Genomic DNA, 18,852 nt, shown 5'->3' on the forward strand with positions numbered 1-18,852 from the left:
GAGCAGTAATGAAAGTTCCTCCTTAGGCTACAACAGGGGTCTTCAAACTGGGGGGCCTCAAGTGATCCCAAGAGGGGAACCAGGCTCCGGCCAGAAGAAGCATTAGACAGATAGTAGTGTTTTGTTTTTGTGAGCGGCAATAAGCCGTTCTGTGGCAGGTCATCACTAACATCCTTTGTCATTTATATCCAGGCTGGGAAAAGATGTCAAAAGGGAAGGGACTTCAAGTATTCTTCAAAACCCCACCCCCCAATTCTAATAATCACACTGTGGATAGCTTTGCACATTAGTAAAGCCTGCCTGATCAGGATAATATTTTTGGCAATCATGTGTTTGACTGCAATTTTCAATTGGTAATAGAACTTAACTGCAATGTTTAAATCAATCTAGACGTATTTATAAATTGACAGTTTAATAAAATAATTGTGAAAATTTTTGAGGGTGGCTCCCGATTTTTATTTTTCATTGGGGTTGGGGCACGGCATTAAATAGTTTGAAGACTTCTGGGCTACAATCTAAACTATAGGCCCCATATCTTCTGTGTGCCCTGTCACAATGGCAACCCTCAGTCACTTTGAACAGTGCTAATGATGAACCAGGCAGCGCTGGTATATTTGAGACTGATCAGAAATGGGGGTTGCAGGACACTAGTTTTACCCCCAAAAAGGGGGTCACGGGGGAGGGGATCCCATATACAAATCTAGATTAGGAAAAGGGAGGTGAGGGGTGCACTCCTTCCGAACCCCAATCCTTACCTTGGTGGGGCCTTGATGCAGAAACTAGCAGGTCACACCAGCAGAATGCCAGTCTCTACAAACTCTTTGCAGTACTAGCAAGCGATGCAGACATAGCCTAGTCCCCACTCACTTCAAGTGAGGCAAGTGTAGCCGCTGTACTGGCGCAGCTCAGTCCTGTGTGCAGACTGAGTCCAAAATGGCAGCTTACACGGTGTGGTCCTTGTGGCAGACACCCCACCACTTGGAGGACTGGAGCCTGCCTCTGGGCTGCCAATGTTTGCCTTTAGTCAATAGGGGGCAGAGAACGTGTTGGCAGACACATGCAGCTGCTTAGATTACAGGGTATAACCTGCATCCCAACAAAGAAAGTTGCAGATGTCTTCTGTAGCCCGTCCCACGGCAGTCATCATCACCTCGGGTGCACCACCTAATTTAGTGGACGGATACTGAGCTTCTGCAGCCGGAGCCCCGTCCTCAACCCCCAGCTATCAGATGATATCAGATTCACTGGCACCACATAGGAGCTTTCTCAGATGGATTCCACCATGTTGGCTTCTTTAGCCAAGTGCCCCTGTGTAGCTATTATTTTTTAGTTCAGTCTTGTGCTCTTCCCAGAGGTGGAAATGGATTGTATGTTGCAGTAGTGACTACAGAAACATTATGCTACCAAAATATTACAGCTAATTACAGGTAAGTATTGATTTACTATTGTTAACTTCGTAGTACCTTGACACATATTGATTGTCAAGGTGCATATATGGGGAGTTAAGAATAGTAAACCTAAATACATTCATATTTACTCATCTTCATGATACTTTAGCCCCCCATATTTTGACCATGATGTTCCTGGTTGCAAGATATTCTGGAGTAGATATTAAGATGGCAGACCGAGTCTCCAAGTAGCCCCCCCAGTAGACTAAGCAGGCACTGAGGGCTTATGTAGCTGCCTATTGTTAGTGCTGTTCAGGGGGGCTTCAACAGTACATGGTCCTCCTTTCCAGTTGTAAGAAGATCAACTGTTCAGGTTTGACTGGTGGGCCTGAGGACCTCTCACTTTTGCATGTTACTTTTGTCCTAGGAGCGATAGAAGACCATTTTTCGGGTGCTGGTTTTTGCTGTTGCAGTAACCTGGGGCTATGACAGCTAGCCAAGTCAGTCAAGTCCTTCTGCAAGATTCAGGACCCCTTGCATAAATGGGTTTTTAATAGTTCTTTACTTGTGAATGCAAGTGTTCAACTCCAAACCAGGAAACTTGGTTAGTATTCTAGAGTTTTTGTCCTCTTATAGCAAGAATTAAGAGACTGATTTAGATATTGGTGGACGGGTTACACCATCACAACTGTGACCGATATACCGTCTGCCAAAATCTAAATCTGAAAATAAATAATGGGTGTAGGAAGTTGGCTCTGTATGCACTATTTCAAAGTAAGGAATAGTATGCACAGAGTCCAAGGGTTCCCCTTAGAGGTAAGATAGTGGCAAAAAGAGATAATACTAATGCTCTATTTTGTGGTAGTGTGGTCGAGCAGTAGGCTTATCAAAGGAGTAGTGTTAAGCATTTGTTGTACATACACACAGGCAATAAATGAGGAACACACACTCAGACACAATTCCAGGCCAATAGGTTTTTGTATAGAAAAATATATTTTCTTAGTTTATTTTAAGAACCACAGGTTCAAATTCTACATGTAATACTTTGCATGAAAGGTATTGCAGGTAAGTACTTTAGGAACTTTGAATAATCACAATAGCATATATACTTTTCAAATAAAACACATATAGCTATTTTAAAACTAGACACAGTGCAATTTTCACAGTTCCTAGGGGAGGTAAGTAATTGTTAGTTCTTGCAGGTAAGTAAACCACCTACGGGGTTCAAGTTTGGGTCTAAGGTAGCCCACCGTTGGGGGTTCAGAGCAACCCCAAAGTTACCACACCAGCAGCTCAGGGCTGGTCAGGTGCAGAGTTCAAAGTGGTGCCCAAAACACATAGGCTTCAATGGAGAAGGGGGTGCCCCGGTTTCAGTCTGCCAGCAGGTAAGTACCCGCGTCTTCGGAGGGCAGACCAGGGGGGTTTTGTAGGGCACCGGGGGGGGGGACACAAGTTAGCACAGAAAGTACACCCTCAGCAGCACGGGGGCAGCCGGGTGCAGTGTGCAAACACACGTCATGTTTTCAATTGGAATCAATGGGAGACCAAGGGGTCTCTTCAGCGAGGCAGGCAAGGGGGGGCTCCTCGGGGTAGCCACCACCTGGGCAAGGAAGAGGACCTCCTGGGGGTCACTCCTGCACTGGAGTTCCGATCTTTCAGGTCCTGGGGGCTGCGGGTGCAGGGTCTTTTCCAGGCGTCGGGATCTGGGAGTCAGGCAGTCGCGGTCAGGGGGAGCATCGGGATTCCCTCTGCAGGCGTCGCTGTGGGGTTCAGGGGGGGCAACTCTGGCTACTCACGGTCTCGTAGTCGCCGGGGAGTCCTCCCTGAAGTGTTTGTTCTCCACGAGTCGAGCCGGGGGCGTCGGGTGCAGAGTTGCAAGTCTCACGCTTCTGGCGGGAAACGCAGTTGTCTTGAAGTTGCTTCTTTGGAAACAAAGTTGCAGCCTTTGGTGAAAAGGGCCGCTGTTCTCTGGAGTTTCTTGATCCTTCTAGAGCAGGGCAGTCCTCTGAGGATTCAGAGGTCGCTGGTCCTGGGGAAAGCGTCGCTGGAGCAGTGTCATTAGAAGGGAGGGAGACAGGCCGGTAGAGCTGGGGACAAAGCAGTTGGTGTCTCCGTCTTCTCTGCAGGGTTTTTCAGCTTAGCAGTCCTCTTCTTCTTAGGTTGCAGGAATCTGAGTTCCTAGGTTCAGGGTAGCCCTTAAATACTAAATTTAAGGGCATGTTTAGGTCTAGGGGGTTAGTATCCAATGGCTACTAGCCCTGAGGGTGGGTACACCCTCTTTGTGCCTCCTCCCAAGGGGAGGGGGTCACATTCCTATCCCTATTGGGGGGATCCTCCATCTGCAAGATGGAGGATTCCTAAAAGTCCGAGTCACTTCAGCTCAGGTTGCCTTAGGGGCTGTCCTGACTGGCCAGTGCCTCCTCCTTGTTTTTCTAATTATCTCCTCCGGATTTGCCGCCAAAAGTGGGGCCGTGGCCGGAGGGGGCGGGCAACTCCACTAGCTGTAATGCCCTGTGGTGCTGGAACAAAGGGGGTGAGCCTTTGAGGCTCACCACCAGGTGTTACAGCTCCTGCCTGGGGGAGGTGATAGCATCTCCACCCAATGCAGGCTTTGTTACTAGCCACAGAGTGACAAAGGCACTCTCCCCATGTGGCCAGCAACATGTCTCGAGTGTGGCAGGCTGCTAAAACCAGTCAGCCTACACGGGTAGTCGGTTAAGGTTTCAGGGGGCACCTCTAAGGTGCCCTCTGGGGTGTATTTTACAATAAAATGTACACTGGCATCAGTGTGCATTTATTGTGCTGAGAAGTTTGATACCAAACTTCCCAATTTTCAGTGTAGCCATTATGGTGCTGTGGAGTTCGTGTTTGACAGACTCCCAGTCCATATACTCTTATGGCTACCTTGCACTTACAATGTCTAAGGTTTTGCTTAGACACTGTAGGGGCACAGTGCTCATGCACTGGTGCCCTCACCTATGGTATGGTGCACCCTGCCTTAGGGCTGTAAGGCCTGCTAGAGGGGTGACTTATATATACTGCATAGGCAGTGTGAGGTTGGCATGGCACCCTGAGGGGAGTGCCATGTCGACTTACTCGTTTTGTCCTCACCAGCACACACAAGCTGGCAAGCAGTGTGTCTGTGCTGAGTGAGGGGTCCCCAGGGTGGCATAAGTTATGCTGCAGCCCTTAGAGCCCTTCCCTGGCATCAGGGCCCTTGGTACCAGGGGTACAAGTTACAAGGGACTTACCTGGATGCCAGGGTGTGCCAATTGTGTAAACAAAAGTACAGGTTAGGGAAAGAACACTGGTGCTGGGGCCTGGTTAGCAGGCCTCAGCACACTTTCAATTCAAAACAGAGCATCAGTGTAGGAAGTTGGCTCTGTATGTGCTATTTCAAAGTAAGGAATAGCATGCACAGAGTCCAAGGGTTCCCCTTAGAGGTAAGATAGTGGCAAAAAGAGATAATACTAATGCTCTATTTTGTGGTAGTGTGGTCGAGCAGTAGGCTTATCAAAGGAGTAGTGTTAAGCATTTGTTGTACATACACACAGGCAATAAATGAGGAACACACAGGAATTCCAGGCCAATAGGTTTTGTTATAGAAAAATATCTTTTCTTAGTTTATTTTAAGAACCACAGGTTCAAATTCTACATGTAATAGCTCATTTGAAAGGTATTGCAGGTAAGTACTTTAGGAACTTTGAATAATTACAGTAGCAGATATACTTTTCACATAAAACACAAATAGCTGTTTTAAAAGTGGACACAGTGCAATTTTCACAGTTCCTGGGGGAGGTAAAGTATTGTTAGTTTTTGCAGGTAAGTAATCCACCTACAGGGTTCAGTTTTGGGTCCAAGGTAGCCCACCGTTGGGGGTTCAGAGCAACCCCAAAGTTACCACACCAGCAGCTCAGGGCCGGTCAGGTGCAGAGGTCGAAGAGGTGCCCAAAACACATATGCTTCAATGGAGAGAAGGGGGTGCCCCGGTTCCGGTCTGCCAGCAGGTAAGTACTCGTGTCTTCGGAGGGCAGACCAGGGGGGTTTTGTAGGGCCTCGGGGGGGGGGGGGAGGGGGGGGCACAGGTCAGCACAAAAAGTACACCCTCAGCAGTGCGGGGGCGGCCGGGTGCAGTGTGCAAACACGCGGCGGGTTTCCAATGGGAGTCAATGGGAGACCAAGGGGTCTCTTCAGCGGTGCAGGCAGGAAAGGGGGGGCTCCTCGGGGTAGCCACCACCTGGGCAAGGGAGAGGGCCTCCTGGGGGTCACTCCTGCACTGAAGTTCCGTTCCTTCAGGTGCTGAGGGCTACGGGTGCAGGGTCTTTTCCAGCCGTCGGGATTTTAGAGTCAGGCAGTCGCGGTCAGGGGGAGCCTCGGGATTCCCTCTGCAGGCGTCACTGTGGGGGCTCAGGGGGGACAACTTTGGTTACTCACTGTCTTGGAGTCGCCGGAGGGTCCTCCCTGAGGTGTTGGTTCTCCACCAGTCGAGTCGGGGTCGCCGGGTGCAGTGTTGCAAGTCTCACGCTTCTTGCGGGGATTTGCAGGGGTCTTTAAATCTGCTCCTCTGTAACAAAGTTGCAGTCTTTTTGGAGCAGGGCCGCTGTCCTCGGGAGTTTCTTGTCTTTCTTGAAGCAGGGCAGTCCTCTGAGGATTCAGAGGTCGCTGGTCCTGGGAAAAGCGTCGCTGGAGCAGGTTTCTTTAGAAGGCAGGAGACAGGCCGGTAGGTCTGGGGCCAAAGCAGTTGGTGTCTTCTTTTCTTCTTCTGCAGGGGTCTTTTAGCTCAGCAGTCCTCTTCTTCTTGTAGTTGCAGGAATCTAACTCTTTAGGTTCAGGGAAGCCCTTAAATACTAAATTTAAGGGCGTGTTTAGGTCTGGGGGGTTAGTAGCCAATGGCTACTAGCCCTGAGGGTGGGTACACCCTCTTTGTGCCTCCTCCCAAGGGGAGGGGGTCACAATCCTATCCCTATTGGGGGAATCCTCCATCTGCAAGATGGAGGATTTCTAAAAGTTAGAGTCACTTCAGCTCAGGACACCTTAGGGGCTGTCCTGACTGGCCAGTGACTCCTCCTTGTTATTCTCATTATTTCCTCCGGCCTTGCCGCCAAAAGTGGGGGCCGTGGCCGGAGGGGGCTGGCAACTCCACTAGCTGGAGTGTCCTGCAGTGCTGGAACAAAGGGGGTGAGCCTTTGAGGCTCACCGCCAGGTGTTACAGCTCCTGCCTGGGGGAGGTGTTAGCATCTCCACCCAGTGCAGGCTTTGTTACTGGCCACAGAGTGACAAAGGCACTCTCCCCATGTGGCCAGCAACATGTCTCGGGGGTGGCAGGCTGCTGGAACCAGTCAGCCTACACAGATAGTCGGATACAGTTTCAGGGGGCACCTCTAAGGTGCCCTCTGGGGTGTATTTTACAATAAAATGTACACTGGCATCAGTGTGCATTTATTGTGCTGAGAAGTTTGATACCAAACTTCCCAGTTTTCAGTGTAGCCATTATGGTGCTGTGGAGTTCGTGTTTGACAAACTCCCAGACCATATACTCTTATGGCTACCCTGCACTTACAATGTCTAAGGTTTGGCTTAGACACTGTAGGGGCACAGTGCTCATGCACTGGTGCCCTCACCTATGGTATAGTGCACCCTGCCTTAGGGCTGTAAGGCCTGCTAGAGGGGTGACTTATCTATACTTGCATAGGCAGTGAGAGGCTGGCATGGCACCCTGAGGGGAGTGCCATGTCGACTTGCACATTTTGTTCTCACCAGCACACACAAGCTGGCAAGCAGTGTGTCTGTGCTGAGTGAGGGGTCCCTAGGGTGGCATAAGACATGCTGCAGCCCTTAGAGACCTTCCCTGGCATCAGGGCCCTTGGTACCAGAGGTACCAGTTACAAGGGACTTACCTGGATGCCAGGGTGTGCCAATTGTGGATACAAAAGTACAGGTTAGGGAAGGAACACTGGTGCTGGGGCCTGGTTAACAGGCCTCAGCACACTTTCAATTCAAAACATAGCAGCAGCAAAGGCAAAAAGTCAGGGGGTAACCATGCCAAGGAGGCATTTCCTTACAATCAGCAAAGGCAAAAAGTCAAGGGGTAACCATGCCAAGGAGGCATTTCCTTACAATGGGATTTAGATTTTGGCAGACTGGATATCCGCCACAGCTGTGACGGAGTAACCAATCCGCCAATATCTAAATCAGGCTCTAAATCATGGTCTGATAAATCTAAGTGGTGCAGCAGATCGGGCTTTAAAGTTAGTGGGAGTGGATCAGCGTTTCATACTAAAAGGGCTCTCATTAGATCAAAAAAACAAAAAAAACACGGAGGGATCGGCTCTCAGTAGAGGTTTTTGTGCACTAGCCATGAACATCAACTCCATGTTTCTAATTGTTAATCACTACACTTAAACTCCTTGATGTGACTTGTCCTCTGCATTTATTTATCTTGATTTGTAATTAAACTAAATGTGCAATGCAATAAATTCTTTGGAACGTATTTCATCTACATAACCAACCTGTATCAAATCTATGCAGTGTAATAAAAGACATACATAAAATAACATAAAATTACAGCATAGATAGTTATTCTGTAGCCCATGCAGAAAACACACCTGTTCAGTGTCCATTTCTCGGTCTACATAGGGCTCCAGAAAATGGTAATGAGATCCAGAAAAACTGTTCATGTCATAGGCTTTTGCAGTTGTAACTTTCTGCGCTTCTTGAAATATCTAAGAAAGAAAAACAAACTGAATTAGAAATACTACATAGAAAAAAAAAAACATTACCAAGCTCTGCTCCACAGCAAAACATTCCTATAGCCTGTAACCATGAAATGGGGTACAACATCTTCTTACTAGCAATACTTCAAGAGCCCCGATATCAAGTGAGAAATGTGTACTGAAAGAAGCATATTATACAGACATACCCATTAACATCAATGAAGCTGAGAAAATTGCATATTTCAAACATGGTAATGAGAAAAGCAATGCTGTTGTTTCAGCCTTTGCATCCCTCGGGCCATCTTGGACACTGATATCACCTCATTTAAAAGTCATACTAAAAGCAGCTCTTCATTATCTCTTCAAAAGCATTTCTCAATGTTCCACTTTATATCACTGCTTCAAAGATTTAAAAAGATCCCACACAGCTAAAATCAAATAGAAAAACATATGTAGAATGAGGCAGAGAAGGCAGATTTTCTCCTAATAAAAGACTCCTTTCAAATAGGAAAAGAAGAATCAGCATGGGCATCCTACACAGCTGAAAACAACAGCAATGCTGAAAACAGTTTTGTCCACACATTCACAACACACACTTTAACACAAAATCCTAAAAGGCACAAGTGGTAAAAGACAGTAGAGACAGAGAGGTGGCCATGGAAAGAAAGCAGCTGTGCAAGATAAAACCAGTTAAACACTTGGGGTCAGTCAGTTCAATGGACTAAGGATGACAATATTAGGAACTGCTCTTCCACAATGAACACAATCCAGATGTTTCAATTTGCACTGAAACAAAATAATCAAGAATAAAAAGGGCATTTAGGATAAAGAACAATTTATGTCAGTCAATATGTGCCCGACACTCACCTCAAAAGGTTCAGGGGGAGGAGGTGGAAGGCTTGCAATTTTAGCAGCTCGTTCTTTTTCAACATCAAGAGCTTTCTTTCGTGTTCTTATGTGACTTTAGAAAAAAACACATTCAAGTTAAAATTAAAAATGTATTGAATTAGCATGCACGATGGACTAGCAACCAATTAAATATGTTTTACCTAGAGAAAATCCAGAAACATAACAAATGATTCATAGCTTTCTTCAAAAAACAGCCAATCTTACCCACTCTCCTCATTTTACCATAGATATGGGGTGCAGTGGGGCAACTTTTGAAAAGAACGTAAGCCCCAACCTAGAAAACATGATGTGGATGTGCAGTTTTCCCAGCAAGCCAGTAAAGGATTTGCAGGGCTGATGTTCTTAAATTTTAGACTGAGAAAGTTCGGGTCGCACATTCGGTGCCATTTGGAGTTTTTTTATTTCTTATTTTAAAGTATGTAAATGATGGAACATCGGATTGGTAGTCCATTGGTCGATATGAGGGGCCAGATGTACAAAAATCTATTATTATTTTTTCCTAATTCCAATTCTTAACGAATCACAATTCCTGATGTAAGGAAACATACATCTTTTAAATAGTGATTCTTAAAAATTGACCTACCTCAAGAGTATTAATGAGATAAGACAACATTTGCGACCTATTAGGAATTGCAGTCTTCACAGGGATGGAAGCCCGCTGAAGTCCGCAGACCACCATGCCTGTGATTGCTTTTAAATAAAGAAACTTTTTTAATGCAGCCTATTTTCTTTAAAGGGAAATTCAGATTCATTTTCATTTTTTTAAGAATAGCCAGTGGACGGGCGTTGGGGGTGACACAACTTTGTGCTTTTAAAAATATTTTGTTTAACATTTTCAAATGGGGAAAGGGTGCACTGGTGACATATTCCCATTTGCGAATGGTTACCACTTCCTTTAAGATGTCAGTAACAAATGAATGTCTTGCAACCGTAATTCGGTCGCAAATCATTGATGCATAGCCTAGGTATTTGGAAGGGAAGTCCTAAACATGCCCTTTCCAAATACTGAATCGCTAAACCAAAATGTGATTTGGTTTGTAATTTGACATTTGTAAATTGAAAAATATGGGAACTGAAAAATTTGTAAATGGAAAAATTCCCTGTTTCCAAACACAAAAAAGTTCTGCACATATGGCCCTATGCTCCTTGCTGAAACAGTGGCCTAATGGCAACCTAGCAGTGGACAGACTACTCATCTTAGACACAGCAGTGCACTAAACATTTATGAATAATGACAGCGTTAAATTAGGTATTGTCTTTCATGGGATGATGTGCCCATTTAAGTAAACACAAGGACCCAGGTGCCTTTAAAAAGTACCTAATACAGCACTAACCTTACAGGAAAATAACGTTCTTTTTTTTTTTCTTTACAAACTTATATTCTCAAACTGCACGCTATTTCAAAAAGCATCCACTATATTTGTAAAATAAAATCATGAAAACTAACCGTAACTCAGCACTTCTAATTGTCACAGTTACCCTTTTCTTTCAAATGGGCGTCTCATTCCCTTCCATCATTTCAATGCCACCTCAGACCACTTTTGATATAGTTTTAAAAATCGCCTCATTTCAAACATCACAATCTTTCCTTTCTTAAGTTAGTACCCTGCAACCTAACAATACCTAATCTCCTCAACCTCATCTCGTAACCTAAATAACAGTCTACATCAACTCACAAAACCATGTTCCCATTAATGATAACACCTAATTTCTATTCACTAAAACTACTGCAAAGAAACTGGAGTGAACACATGGACTAGTTAGGTTGAGAGCACAGGATTAATCCCTATAACCAACAATAGCCAATAACTACTAACCTTTGTTTCCAGAGCATGCAGCCTGACATTAAGCGCTTCAAAAACCTCATCAGGGGTAGTAAGCTCTATATAAATGGGATTACAACTGAAGTCCTGTGCAGCATGTGAACTGCAGTTAGTAAGACCTTTTCTGAGTTTCTCAGGTGGTAGTGTGTCGCTTCTACTAATGCACTAACCTGTGGATTAAACTAAAGCTTTGCAACATCGCTGGTGGTTTCCTATGGCGAGTTCAGGTCGAACCAGACAACAAGGTTTTTTACTTGTAGTACAGTAAATCTCCAAAGGATCATGGCTTTGTTTATGTTAAGCAGCCAAGACATTTTTATTACTGTGACGTACTGCTACTACGTGTCTGCATTTTAAGCAACCATTTCATTCATCAATAACAGAATTCTGGCTACCTTCAGGAATTAGTTGCAAAAACATGCTTTGGCAAAAACCCTCTTTCTAGAAGTTCCAGAAAGTTAGGTATGCTTTGTGTAAAATTACTTTACCAGTTTTGCTCTTTCAGTTGACTCTCTCTCTGATGTTTCAGTTCCTTCAAAGCTTCTCTATGCCTCCTCTCTGCCTTTTCATGGCACACTGCCACTTGTTTTGCAATAGCCTCCAAATCAGGTGCCTTTTGAAAAATAAGTACAAAAATAAGTACAAGTCATAGTCCTCAACACTGCATCAAAACAGCCAATAAAACATTTCACGTGTGGATGATCAGAATAGTGCTTTAGGGAGGAGGTCTGTCTGCATCCTCAACAATCAGCAATCCATCCATTTTTGAAAAAGGGATCAAGTGGCAACACCCAGTCATAAAAAAAGCATAACAGGTTACTGTAGGAAACTGGCTCTTTATATGGTATACCAGAATGATGTATGCCGTGCAAAGAGTTTAGGGGCTCTGTAGGAAGTTGGCTCTGTATGTGCTATTTCAAAGTAAGGAATAGCATGCACAGAGTCCAAGGGTTCCCCTTAGAGGTAAGATAGTGGCAAAAAGAGATAATACTAATGCTCTATTTTGTGGTAGTGTGGTTGAGCAGTAGGCTTATCCAAGGAGTAGTGTTAAGCATTTGTTGTACATACACACAGGCAATAAATGAGGAACACACACTCAGAGACAATTCCAGCCAATAGGTTTTTGTATAGAAAAATATATTTTCTTAGTTTATTTTAAGAACCACAGGTTCAAATTCTACATGTAATATCTCATTTGAAAGGTATTGCAGGTAAGTACTTTAGGAACTTTGAATAATTACAGTAGCATATATACTTTCCACATAAAACACAAATAGCTGTTTTAAAAGTGGACACTGCAATTTTCACAGTTCCTGGGGGAGGTAAAGTATTGTTATTTTTAGCAGGTAAGTAAGTCACTTACAGATCTCAGTTTTGGGTCCAAGGTAGCCCACCGTTGGGGGTTCAGAGCAACCCCAAAGTTACCACATCAGCAGCTCAGGGCCGGTCAGGTGCAGAGGTCAAAGAGGTGTCCAAAACACATAGGCTTCAATGGAGAGAAGGGGGTGCCCCGGTTCCAGTCTGCCAGCAGGTAAGTACCCGCGTCTTCGGAGGGCAGACCAGGGGGGTTTTGTAGGGCACCGGGGGTGACACAAGTCAGCACAAAAAGTACACCCTCAGCAGCGCGGGGGCGGCCGGGTGCAGTGTGCAAACACGCGTCGGGTTTCCAATTGTTTTCAATGAGAGACCAAGGGGTCTCTTCAGCGATGCAGGCAGGCAAGGGGGGGGGGCTCCTCGGGGTAGCCACCACCTGGGCAAGGGAGAGGGCCTCCTGGGGGTCAATCCTGCACTGAAGTTCCGTTCCTTCAGGTGCTGGGGGCTGCGGGTGCAGGGTCTTTTCCAGCCGTCGGGATCTTGGAGTCAGGCAGTCGCGGTCAGGGGGAGCCTCGGGATTCCCTCTGCAGGCGTCGCTGTGGGGGCTCAGGGGGGACAACTTTGGTTATTCACGGTCTTGGAGTCGCCGGAGGGTCCTCCCGGAGGTGTTGGTTCTCCACCAGTCGAATCGGGGTCGCCGGGTGCAGTGTTGCAAGTCTCACGCTTCTTGCGGGGATTTGCAGGGGTCTTTAAATCTGCTCCTCTGTAACAAAGTTGCAGTCTTTTTGGAGCAGTGCCGCTGTCCTCGGGAGTTTCTTGTCTTTCTTGAAGCGGGGCAGTCCTCTGAGGATTCAGAGGTCGCTGGTCCTTGGGAAAGCGTCGCTGGAGTAGGTTTCTTTGGAAGGCAGGAGACAGGCCGGTAGGACTGGGGCCAAAGCAGTTGGTGTCTTCTTTCTTCTTCTGCAGGGGTTTTCAGCTCAGCAGTCCTCTTCTTCTTGTAAGTTGCAGGAATCTAATTCTTTAGGTTCAGGGAAGCCCTTAAATACTAAATTTAAGGGCGTGTTTAGGTCTGGGGGGTTAGTAGCCAATGGCTAGTAGCCCTGAGGGTGGGTACACCCTCTTTGTGCCTCCTCCCAAGGGGAGGGGGTCACAATCCTATCCCTATTGGGGGAATCCTCCATCTGCAAGATGGAGGATTTCTAAAAGTTAGAGTCACTTCAGCTCAGGACACCTTAGGGGCTGTCCTGACTAGCCAGTGACTCCTCCTTGTTATTCTCATTATTTACCCCGGCCTTGCCGCCAAAAGTGGGGCCATGGCCGGAGGGGGCGGGCAACTCCACTAGCTGGAGTGCCCTGTGGTGCTGGAACAAAGGGGGTGAGCCTTTGAGGCTCACCGCCAGGTGTTACAGCTCCTGCCTGGGGGAGGTGTTAGCATCTCCACCCAGTGCAGGCTTTGTTACTGGCCACAGAGTGACAAAGGCACTCTCCCCATGGGGCCAGCAACATGTCTCGGTTGTGGCAGGCTGCTGGAACCAGTCAGCCTACACAGATAGTCAGTTAAGGTTTCAGGGGGCACCTCTAAGGTGCCCTCTGGGGTGTATTTCACAATAAAATGTACACTGGCATCAGTGTGCATTTACTGTGCTGAGAAGTTTGATACCAAACTTCCCAGTTTTCAGTGTAGCCATTATGGTGCTGTGGAGTTCGTGTCTGACAAACTCCCAGACCATATACTCTTATGGCTACCCTGCACTTACAATGTCTAAGGTTTGGCTTAGACACTGTAGGGGCACAGTGCTCATGCACTGGTGCCCTCACCTATGGTATAGTGCACCCTGCCTTAGGGCTGTAAGGCCTGCTAGAGGGGTGACTTATCTATACTTGCATAGGCAGTGAGAGGCTGGCATGGCACCCTGAGGGGAGTGCCATGTCGACGTACTCATTTTGTTCTCACCAGCACACACAAGCTGGCAAGCAGTGTGTCTGTGCTGAGTGAGGGGTCCCCAGGGTGGCATAAGACATGCTGCAGCCCTTAGAGACCTTCCCTGGCATCAGGGCCCTTGGTACCAGAGGTACCAGTTACAAGGGTCTTACCTGGATGCCAGGGTGTGCCAATTGTGGATACAAAAGTACAGGTTAGGGAAAGAACACTGGTGTTGGGGCCTGGTTAGCAGGCCTCAACACACTTTCAATTCAAAACATAGCATCAGCAAAGGCAAAAAGTCAGGGGGTAACCATGCCAAGGAGGCATTTCCTTACAGGCTCCCTTATAAGTGACAAAGACTTGTTCTAGCAATCCCAAGGTGCTCTTTTAGGGGATATTGTGGCTGACCAGTCTTAGGCTTACCAGAGAGGAATGTTAGACATTTACTACAAGCAAACAGTCAAATGATACAACCGACTTAATAAGGCGATCCATACCAATTAAACAAAAATACAGGTATCTCTATATATATATAGGCACCAGAAACAATGCTATCAGGTAACTATGTTTAGCAATAGAAATTATAACAGGTTTGAAAAGTCGACACTGCTCTCTTGTAAAGCATTCTGATACCTTTAGGCCAAGTTTGCTATAAAATCACACAATTCTCTGAGCTAGAATGCTACCCTATGGGAGAGAAGACATATACAGCAAACAGGTACTCCACAGCAACTTACAGGACCAATCTTACAGACGTAAGGTGAGTATGGGGCAGTTTCCTAGATCACATGAAAAGGTCATCTCAAGTGGCACTGGGGCAGGTGGTGTAGTTTAGCATTGGGTGCCCCGTTGAAGTCAATAGGGATCGGTCTGGTCAGAAAGGTGTTGCAGGTGAGGACTGGAGGACAAGTTCGGGGAAACCAACAAGGGGGTTCAGTTCTTGAGATGCTCAGGGACGTAGGGACACCATTAATCCTCTTCTCCTCGGTCCGAGATTGGGTGGGTGGGTGCAGAGGTACAGTGGACCCAACGGTTTTCGTCACTGGAGGCAGTCCCGGTAGAGGGGAGCCTACAGAAAGAGGCTGCAGGTGTTGGCGTGAAGGTCACAGTAGAAGACCCACAATGGACTTTCTTTCAGGAGAGACTGGGGACCACGCTGGCACCACTGGCCCACTTCAACTCAGGCTAGGGGGCACAGGTGCAGTGATGCTGTCGGGTTTTGGCAGTCCGGAGTACTCTCCGTTACTCCACAGGAGATTCTGGTACTAGGGTGAAGGCTGGCAGTCCTCCTAGGCTTTTAGAGGCACAAGTACTTGCAGGACAAGGGGTCTTCGTCACAACTGTCTTAAGTCAGCAGGCAGACTGTCAGGGCTGGCACAGAGTCAGTCACTGGTCTTCAGTTCTTGCTTTTGCGTCTCTGTAGTGTCTTTCTTCTTCAGGCTGACAGGAACTGATTTTCTGGTGCGGGGCTCCCCATAATATTGAAACTATGGGTGTTAGAGGAGTGAAGAGTAGTAGCCAATTGGCTACTTACCTCTGGGGTCACCCTGCCCCCATATGACCACGTCCTGTGGGAAGTGGCATATCCCTGTACCAGAGTTCCCAGTTCTGCCATCACCAAAATAGCAGAGTTAAATTTATTGTCCACATCAGGCAGCTCACCTTAAGGGTGGTACTGACCTGAGGGTGGACACACCTCTCTGCCAGCTAATTTTTCTGTCTGTCCAGCTGCCAAATGGGCCCTTGGTCAGGGGGTCAGCATCTCCTCTGAGGGAAGTCAAATCTGCATACCAAGGGTGGTGGGCTCTTTGAAGCCCCCTGCCCTGGAATGCAGATTTGCAGGTCTTCCTGTTGGGAGGGGTGTGTTAACACCCCTGCCAGAGCAAGCTTAGATCCTGACTGTTCGAAAGCAGAGGCTGTCACCCTTGGGGTCAGAAATATGCCTGTTGGTGGCAGGTTGCTTTAGAGTCAGCCAACATACGAGCAGTAGGTAGGCTTTAAAGAGGGCACGTCCAAGGTGCCCTCTGGATGCATGTATGAATAAATCCATCACTGGAATCAGTGAGGGTTTATTAATACAAGGTGTTTGATGCCAAACATCCCTAGTTTCAGCGAAGCTATCATGTAGCTGGTGAACCCGTACTGACCAGTGTCCAGCTCATGTACTTAAAAGGGCTTCACTGATCATTTACTATGTCTAAGAATCGACAAAGACAAAGTAGGGGCATATCTGCTCCGGCAGATATGACCACACATGTAGCGTAATGCACCTTGCCTTAAGGCTAGAAGGCCTGATGAAGGATGCCTTACATATATTGCATGCAGTGTTAGTGAGCATGGCACACAGGTTGTGTGTCATGTCGGGTTTTCAATTTTAGCTGCATCAAGACACGCAGCCTGCAATGGCAGGCTGCAGGAGTTAGGTGAGTGGTCCTTGAGGGTGGCACAATACATACTGCAGCCCCTGGGGGCCCTTTTGGCTTATCAATATAAGATCTTCGATACCAAACATTCCTATCTTCATCTTCAATGAAGCCATCATGTAGCTGTGTAACGCGTATTGACCAGTGTCCAGCACATGCATCTAAAATGGCTTCCCTGTCCACTTACTATGTCTAAGAATTGACAAAGACATAGCAGATATGCCCTCACATTTAATATAATGTACCCTGCCTTAGGGCTGTCAGGCCTGCTGTAGGGGTGGCTTAAATATATTGCATGCAGTGTTAAGAGACATGGCACACAGGGATATGTGACATGTCAAGTTTTCACTTTGTCTGCACCAAGACATGCAGCCTGCTATGGCTGCCTACCATATGCTTGGCGAGGGGTCCCTTAGGGTGGCACAATTCATTATGCAGTCTTAGAGACCCCCTTTAGCACCTCAGGCCCTAGGTAGCAGGGCTACCATTTACTAGATACTTACAGAGGCTTATGGATTTGCCAATTGGTGGAAAAATTTACAGTTTAAGGAAAGAGGTCTGGCACTGGGGACCTGGTTAGCCAGAACCCAATGCACTTCCAGTCGAAATCACATCAGATAGTAGTCAAAAAGTGGGGGGTAACCATGTAAAAATGGGCACTTTTCTACACTGCATATGACACCTAAAGTAACCGACTGCAATACTGCATATACAGTTTTAATCTGATATTACTGGCAACCACTAAAAACATGGGTCCTGATTACGAGTTCTGGTTTCATTTATTACATCTAATAAGTAAAGATACAACAGGGTTCATTATTTATCAGATGCGATAAACAACACTTTTTAGGAGTTGCTGGGGAATAACATGCAGATTTTGGTGTTTAAAGCACCAAAATCTGCATGATAGCATAAACACTGTATGTTTTCCCCCGTAAAACTTGGGCAGGTTTGACCTGCTGAAATTTAATGAAGGACGAGGTATTTAACACATTTGATCATTATCTGGTGTGTTCAATACCTACTTAACTTGTAATTCCGACCCGTGCATAAACCAGGATTTACGCACCGGTGGGAATATACTGAACAACTTGTAATCAGGCCCACGGTGTTTCAGATAATTAAACTGTGCTTACGTAGGTTTCACTAAATTAAGTTCTCTATTTCTCACTCCCATTGGTCTTATGAAGGAATACCTTGGTTAGTGTGTAGTCAAGAACCAAATCATGCAGGTATCACTTGCGCACAACATTGCTAAAGTGACAGTTATTCAACAGCACGGACAGTCACCTAAATTTTGTTTGCAAGAGATGTTGAAAGCACAACATGGAGTATGGTTCGACATGAAATACTGAGTATTATATGAGAATAAACATCAAGAGGTTATATTATGCTTATTTTTACAGAACACATCACCAATGAGGGTATCCTGGCGCCTGAGGAAGGTGGTGCAGCATGGACTAAAGCCTACTGGAAAACTAGGTATTTATTTTCTTGCAAAATTCTGAGGTGGAGCTGGCGGGTCTGATATGTAAGGGATGGGTCGGTTTTGGAGGCCAGGAGGAAAAAGGTGTGGCACCCAGCTGTGGCTCTGCAGATGTGCGAGACGTGGGCAAGGAGGACGCTGGCAGAGCAGATGTGTCTGTTCATTGTGTGTAACTGTACACAGTTGTTGAGGTATGCTGATTGTGTAGTGCTTTGTAGGTGTAAGGAGTTTGAGAGGGCACATTTGTGGATAAGAAACCACTAGATGTCCTTGAGGTGTTTGGATATGTGAGTGCCAAGAGGTAATTTTGGAAGTGACTCTAGCAGCTGCATTCAGTATGACTTTGGGTGTCCAGCAGAAGCCGTCTGAAAAGTTTGTTGATGAGCTTGAGGGTATGGAAGCAGGTGGATGACACCAAGCTGACACGAATGAACATTGAGATTTGATTGTCAATCATGATCCATAGACGAGTTAGACAAGCTAGGTGTCAGTCCTAACTCAAGAGGATCATCAGGCCGAGGATCAGAGGTGTCTATGCCAAACAGGAGTACTTTCTTCAATGACCGATGACCACAGAAAGGTCTGAAGTTGGTTCCTGACCCTGTGGCTGAGTGCTTGGGGATTTTTTTTTATACGTTTTGAGATGTGGCTTTTTCCGAGAAGGATGGAAGGAAGCTATTGTTATACCACTCTCTAAAAAGATAAACGTAGATCATGATGAACTGGAGAATTACCGCCCCATCACTCTTTTTCCCACCCCAGAGAAAATACTTCAGAAACACCTGAATAACGTGCTAGTGAAGTTCATTACTGACCATGAACTCCTGGACCTTTCTCAAAACGGCTTCAGAAGTGGTCATAGTACAGTCAGC

General features: G+C 46.4%; 1 protein-coding gene across 3 annotated transcripts in view; it reads right to left on the reverse strand.

Annotated features, from left to right (window-relative positions):
* Window positions 1-18,852, reverse strand: part of CEP295 (centrosomal protein 295) — a 541,368-nt gene that overhangs the window by 450,103 nt on the left and 72,413 nt on the right. For all 3 annotated transcript variants that reach the window (XM_069202438.1, XM_069202439.1, XM_069202440.1), the window contains 3 exons: window positions 11,322-11,446; window positions 8,969-9,062; window positions 7,994-8,110 (listed from right to left, as the gene is read on the reverse strand). In XM_069202438.1, coding sequence (XP_069058539.1) covers window positions 7,994-8,110; window positions 8,969-9,062; window positions 11,322-11,446 — 336 coding nt within the window. The remainder of the gene's footprint in view (window positions 1-7,993; window positions 8,111-8,968; window positions 9,063-11,321; window positions 11,447-18,852) is intronic.

Source organism: Pleurodeles waltl, chromosome 8 (assembly GCF_031143425.1).
Source record: "Pleurodeles waltl isolate 20211129_DDA chromosome 8, aPleWal1.hap1.20221129, whole genome shotgun sequence".
Lineage (NCBI taxonomy): Eukaryota > Metazoa > Chordata > Amphibia > Caudata > Salamandridae > Pleurodeles > Pleurodeles waltl.